This window comes from Acanthamoeba castellanii (genome assembly GCF_000313135.1).
Source record: "Acanthamoeba castellanii str. Neff unplaced genomic scaffold scf7180000084747, whole genome shotgun sequence".
NCBI lineage: Eukaryota > Discosea > Longamoebia > Acanthamoebidae > Acanthamoeba > Acanthamoeba castellanii.
The window spans coordinates 110,978-117,002 of NW_004457396.1; the positions used below are offsets into that span (position 1 = coordinate 110,978).

At 56.2% G+C, this 6,025-nt stretch overlaps 3 protein-coding genes across 3 annotated transcripts in view; 1 reads left to right on the forward strand and 2 right to left on the reverse strand.

The window, feature by feature from the left end:
• Positions 1-348, reverse strand: part of ACA1_188050 (isocitrate dehydrogenase, NADPdependent, putative) — a gene marked incomplete at both ends in the record, with an annotated part of 2,968 nt that extends 2,620 nt beyond the window's left edge. The window contains 2 exons of the mRNA XM_004337843.1: positions 29-134; positions 281-348. Of these exons, the coding sequence (XP_004337891.1) occupies positions 29-134; positions 281-348 (174 nt within the window). The remainder of the gene's footprint in view (positions 1-28; positions 135-280) is intronic.
• A 281-nt stretch (positions 349-629) lies between these two features.
• Positions 630-3,797, reverse strand: ACA1_188160 (IBR domain containing protein; the record flags this gene model as incomplete). Its single annotated transcript, XM_004337844.1, has 16 exons — positions 630-677; positions 793-863; positions 930-997; positions 1,088-1,145; positions 1,235-1,325; positions 1,418-1,537; positions 1,612-1,710; positions 1,807-1,881; positions 1,959-2,061; positions 2,146-2,220; positions 2,295-2,687; positions 2,774-2,889; positions 2,994-3,141; positions 3,241-3,338; positions 3,403-3,519; positions 3,648-3,797. 16 exons carry the CDS (start codon positions 3,795-3,797, stop codon positions 630-632), a joined length of 1,830 nt encoding a protein of 609 aa, XP_004337892.1.
• Positions 3,798-3,933: 136 nt separating this feature from the next.
• The window catches only part of ACA1_188170 (leucine-tRNA ligase), a gene marked incomplete at both ends in the record, with an annotated part of 5,452 nt that continues 3,360 nt past the window's right edge, over positions 3,934-6,025 (forward strand). Inside the window, 9 exons of the mRNA XM_004337845.1 lie at positions 3,934-3,969; positions 4,247-4,357; positions 4,439-4,550; positions 4,705-4,770; positions 4,868-4,962; positions 5,043-5,183; positions 5,310-5,402; positions 5,511-5,642; positions 5,724-5,837. Coding sequence (XP_004337893.1) covers positions 3,934-3,969; positions 4,247-4,357; positions 4,439-4,550; positions 4,705-4,770; positions 4,868-4,962; positions 5,043-5,183; positions 5,310-5,402; positions 5,511-5,642; positions 5,724-5,837 — 900 coding nt within the window. The remainder of the gene's footprint in view (positions 3,970-4,246; positions 4,358-4,438; positions 4,551-4,704; positions 4,771-4,867; positions 4,963-5,042; positions 5,184-5,309; positions 5,403-5,510; positions 5,643-5,723; positions 5,838-6,025) is intronic.

The window sequence follows — 6,025 nt, forward strand, 5'->3', positions numbered from 1 at the left end:
CAAGGCGAGGACAGTGGCAGGTGGGTACCTGATCGTTGGTCTCATCACGGTAGGGCAGGCCGAGATCGAAGTACTGGATGTTGAGGTCCAGGTAGGGCAGGATAAGCTTGTCCTTGATCATCTGCCAGATGATCCTACACACAAACTTGGTTAGCACTGTGACCGACCATCAGATGCAGGTGTGTGCGGCGAGCACGTAGAGCATGAAAAGACACAGCGCAATCGAAGAAACCGGAACATTGTTCTGAATCAACGGAAAAAAATGGGCTCGCGCCTGTACCTGGTCATCTCATCACCGTCCATCTCCACGACGGGGTTCTCCACCTTGATCTTCTGGAATCCGCTCATTGTGTAGATGTGTGTCTTCGATTTCGGCTACTGCTTGCTGCGTGGGGCGAGACGAACAACAAAAGCCGGCAAAACGTGCCGGCTCGCCGCCGTGGTCAATTTGTTGCGGCCGGGAAATTGCCCGCTCCCGCGGCATCATCATACCCGCATTATCGTCGACGCGCACCACCAACATGAACAGCCAACGTGATCTTCTTCTTCAACAAACGCGCAGAAAGAGTGTACAAGGGGACGCGCGGGATGGATTGCTTCTGTTCTTCGCTGATGGCTTGGGTTGATGTTCAACTGAACTGGCGACAGTTCCAGGGCATCTTGCCGAAATGGTTTTTCTGTGAGGTGCGTGTGGTGTGTGCGCGTGTGCGTGTGGTGTGCGCGTGTGCGGGTGCGTGCGTGGTGAGGCACAGCGTTGTTTGAGCGCACGCAGCGAGAAGAGGAGTGGCGTACGTTGTACTGGGCGTTGCAGAGCCAACAGAACTCGTATTTACAGTTTTTGCATGTCATGTGGTTACAACCACCTGAACAATATGGTCATTTAGCACAGCAGACAAGGTTGCAAGATCTTGAGGGGTTTGGTGTGTTACCGTTCTTCTCGATTGGCGCCTGGCAGTTGGGACACATCTTGGCGTTGGCCTTGACCCACTCATCGTACCTTTGTGAGGCGAGCATGACCACAGCGCGTGAATGCGTTAGTTGTGTGAGCAAATCGATCGTTCAACCAGGGACGGGGGGCAGCACGCACTTGGCGTCGGCCTCCGAGTTCTCCCTTCGCCACTGCTGGTACTGCTCGCACGTGGCATCTGTAACAGAGGGCATGCAGCACAGTGAGGCCAAAACGAAGCGCCACGCCACGCCGCGCCACACACCGCTTCAAGTCAAGCAGACGTACCGGCGTGCCACTCCTCCTTGCACTTGTAACAGAAGCTGAAGCGGCACTCCGAATTGGAACACACCATCATGAGGTTTTCCTCACCGCCGATCTGTACACGCAGTTGTGCAGACGAGATTCATTAGATGAACCAGATTGGCGCGCAACTGGCCACACACGGGTAATGGGTAGGGAGGTACGTACCATCGCGTTTTTACAGTCGGGCTTGGGGCACCATCTGATGTCGGGCATGGCATTCAGCGCCGACGCGAGCGTGAACTCCTCGTACTTGCTGTAGGTCTCTTCATCTACAACATGTCGCACCTTTTTCCGCGCTCCCGAGATGAGTAAACAACGCCACCACTCCACGAGTGGTGCAACACCTCATGGTACGGTACCTCGGCGGGGGTCATGAATTCTTTACAGTCGGGGTCGGGACACTTCATATTCTGGGTCTGGCCCTCCTGCACCTTGACCAACACAAATCGGCCCAGACACTGTACACAAAAGCAGGCTTGAGCGTTAGACTGCTGTACGGCCGCGTTGCGTCGTGGTGTGTCGTGTGTGTGTGTGTGTGTGTGTGGGCCACGAACCTCGAAGCAAAAGCGATGGTAGCATTTGTCCAGAGTATACATTTCTTCGATCGGGTAGTCGGTGCAGCAGATGGGCTGTGTGTGTGTGTGTGTGAGCAAATATACTGGGCGGGGGAGAGTTGAGCAAGTAAACATGAGAAGCTGCCACGTACGCAAGAGTACTCCTTCTCATCGATCGCCTGCTGCTTGAGTTTCATTTCCGTTTCTAAAAATTGGCGTGTCAGTTCTTCCTCCTGCCTTCGCTTCGCTTTGGCCCTGTGGGTGACAGCCGGCACCAGGGTTAGTACGCTCCGCTCTTGGCAACCCATCGCACTCGCCAAGCTCCACATGTGAACGTACATGGCCCATTCGCGCCAGTGCTGAGCGGCCATCAGCGCCAGTGCGAAGCTCTTGCTCTCTCGCTCCAGCGCAAACCTAGCGTGGTGTGAAAACAGTGCATCAGCGCACACGCACGCACAGCTCAAGAGGAGAGGGGGGTGGGACCATACCGTTGCGCCTCTTTGAAGGCTTTCTTCTGCATCTTCTCTTCGTTGATCTCGGCCTCGAGGGCCTCCATGTCGGCGAGAATCTCACGCGCCGTCGGGCGGTGGTGGTAGGATGGTCTGGCACCATGCGGTATCATCATCATGGACGACGACGAAGATGACGAAGACGACGACGAAGATGACGAGTAGGGCGAAGTGGAAGGCGAAAAGGCCTCGGTGCAGGCGGACAGTTTTGCCTTGGTGGAGTTGAACGCCCTGCTGAGCATCTCCGACTCCCACTTCCGCTGCATCAGCTTCTCCTTGCAGCGGCTGTTCTCCTCGGTCAGCTTGTCCGTCTTCAGCTCCAGGTTCGTCTTGGTGGCCGTGATCTCTTGCAGGCTCGACGACAGCTGGAATCTGAGAGTTGATGAATGCATGTGAGTGAGAAAATGAAGCTCTTAGCAATGAGCAGCATCAACTCTCGGTTGATTACTGTGGTGTACCTGTCAAGGATGGACTGGCGCAGCTGTTCCTCGATTTCGGCCAATCTCTGCTCGGCCAGACGCGCCCTTCTGGTCATCACTTCGGTCTCGATACCGAGCGCTTGTCGGATACAAACCTGAACCAACAAAAGCAGTACAAGGTACGGCGTGCGAGTGAGTGCGTGAACGACGAAAGGCAACCCACGCACACAGCCCAATGAGCGCGAGTTGCGAAGCGCACCTTTGCTTGTTTGACGGTGATGTCCGATCCGAAGTCCTCTTCGAGCTTGGTTCTGAATCGCTGGATCGGCAGGTCGCTGCTGTGGAATTCCACCAAGGCGCAGAGTGTCGATGCTTCTGTCTCCCCGTCTTTGGCCTCCTCGGCGTAGCTGTGCGACACCACAGGCGACCGATAGAAGCCGGCGAGTACAAGAGAAGATCAGCAAGCAGTGCGCCATGCTACGCCGACGACGCAGAGCAGCACGTACAATTTGACCGCGCGCACTTCACGAGCGAAGAACTGGGAGATCTGGTGCCAGCCGACGTCGCGATGAAGGCCCGTCACGAAGAGCGTACGCTTGACCTCCTGCAAGTGCCACGTCAGCATGTCGTGTAGCGCGATGGCGTGGAGTGCATGCACGCATGCGTACGCTGGTGAACTCGTCCACGTAGTCGGCGAAGCCCCTTCGCTGTCTAGCCACCACGAGGATCTGCGAAATGGGCAGTGCGCCACTCGTCCACACCTCTCGATACTCACGCAGCTGGTTCTGTTGTGAATGGAAGACGTAAATGTAGTTTTACTCATGTAATGCAATGTGCGAAATTTCGCCATGGAGATTTGCACATAGCAAGTTGTTCGATGGCCCGAACATGAGGGGAGGTGTAGGCCACGAACCTCGATGTGAGAGGCATCAGCTGGTGATGCATTTTCGGTAGATGCCAATTCATCGTCGCTCGCGTCTTCTTCCGCCTCGGCCCCAGGTGGTTCCTCTTCAGGAGTGAAGCCGCGCAGAAACTCGGTCTTCACGAATTCGAACACCCTCATCTCGATCCAGAAGCAATCGAGCCAGCTGCGCCTCAGCTAATGTCAACAAAAAATAATAAATAAATTATTGGATTTCCTTCAAAGAAAAGGAAAATGGCCTAGAATTCAATTTTTATTTCGCGCAAAAGAAACAAAGATGCTCCGGGCGCTGAGCAGGTCTCCGTCAGGGGCGGTCGCTAACGCTGGCCTACGCACGCGCCTCCCCACCACCGTTTCAGGTGGTGTGGCGGCTAACGCCTGCGGCGCCAGCTCGCGATTTCTCCGATCGCACAATGCAAAGACGCCCGATTTTTTTCCGATTCCGCTTCTTCCAGCGAGCCTACACGGCTGAGGCGCCCAAGGAAGCCGGCTCGTGGGCACGTCTATTTCTTATTTTTTCACAATAATGTTCATTTTTATTTAATAATAAACAATTTAATGAGCTTTATTTGCAGGCGGCGACGTACCAGCATAAGGCCGTCGAGGACAAGTGGCGCAAGGTGTGGACCGAGCTGCAGCACCAAAAGCAGCAGCGGCAGAAGCTGGGCGCGGACGAGCAGGCCACTGCTGCCGCAGCCAAGGTACTCCTCACACGCGTGCTACCCCCGGATGAGTCTCGAGAGCAGTGCCTGACACCATGCGGGCTGAATGCGTGCCAACAGGACAAGCAGTACGTGCTGTCGATGTTCCCCTACCCGTCGGGGCAACTCCACATGGGCCACGTGCGCGTCTACACCATCTCCGACTGTCTGTCGCGCTACCACCAGATGAAGGGTACCCGGGCGTGGGGCACAATATGGCCTGCTGTGATCCGATTCTGGCGCACTCCCGGTCCTGGCTGCCATCGCTGCTAACGTGTCTTATCTCTGCGTGTGCGTGTGCGTGTGTGTGTGCGTGTGCGTGTGCGTGTGCGTGTGCGTTGACACAGGTAAGGAAGTGCTGCACCCGATGGGATGGGACGCGTTCGGCCTGCCCGCTGAGAATGCAGCCATTGGTAATTCGAATTCGCCCATGCGTCGTGTGTGTCGTGCGTCGTGTGTTGTTTATTTTTTCCTAGAAGAGTAGCTAAATTAGAGTATGGTCACCGCCAGAGCGGGGAATCGCGCCGCACACGTGGACGCACTCGAATATCGCGACGATGAAGAGCCAAATGCTGCGGCTCGGTATCCAATTCGACTGGGACAAGGTGCGCTTCCCGCGCAACGCAACGCAACGCAACAAGCGACTCAACTGAGACCGTGTGCCGTCGACTCCGGCCGAGCGCAGGAGGTGACAACGTGCGAGCCCGAGTACTACAAATGGACGCAGTGGATCTTCCTGCAGCTCCACAAGGCCGGCCTCGCCTACCAGAAGGAGGCCGCCGTCAACTGGGACCCCATCGACAAGACCGTGTTGGCCAACGAGCAGGTACCTGAGGCACATCACTAATGCGCTTTACCATCATTTATTTGTTGCTTATTATTTACTTCTTCCTAATTACTACAATTAATTGATTATTTCTTACTTGTTTAATTGCAAAAATAAAACCAAAAGGTAGACGCGGATGGCAAGTCGTGGCGCTCTGGGGCCAAGGTGGAGCAGAAGCTGATGAAGCAGTGGTTCTTCAAGATCACCGAATTCGCGGACGTGCGTGCATTCCTCCGCTAGTGGTGTGTTGTGTGTGGTGCGTGCGTGCGTGCGTGGGGTGTGTTGCCATTCCACAATGATGAACCATTTGGTGCCGATCCCGCACAGGCTCTGGTGGAGGATCTCGCCGGCTTGAAGGGCTGGCCGGAGCAGGTGAAGCTCATGCAGCAGCACTGGATCGGCAAATCCAAGGGCGCCTACCTCGAATTTCCCATCAAACGCGAACTCTCCGCCTCCTCGGTGCGCGCCGCCCACGATCGATCTGTTTGTTTGTTGGTCGTTGGTTGTTGTTGGGGTCTGCTGACGCCGAGAGCTCGACAGGGTGCGAAGGCGGAGGAGCCGCTGAGAATTTTCACGACGCGTCTGGACACGCTCTTGGGCGTGACCTACGTGGTGCTCGCACCACAGCACCCGCTGGTCCAGGAGATCGCCAAGGTGAGCAGTGTATTTCTCTCCCGCAAGCCCTTCTTGCATTGACTGAAACGCACCACCGCACCACCGCACCACCGCACCACCGCACCACCGCACCACCGCACCACCGCACCACCGCACCACCGCACCACCGCACCACCGCACCACCGCACCACGCACCACCGCACCACGCACCACCGCACCACCGCACC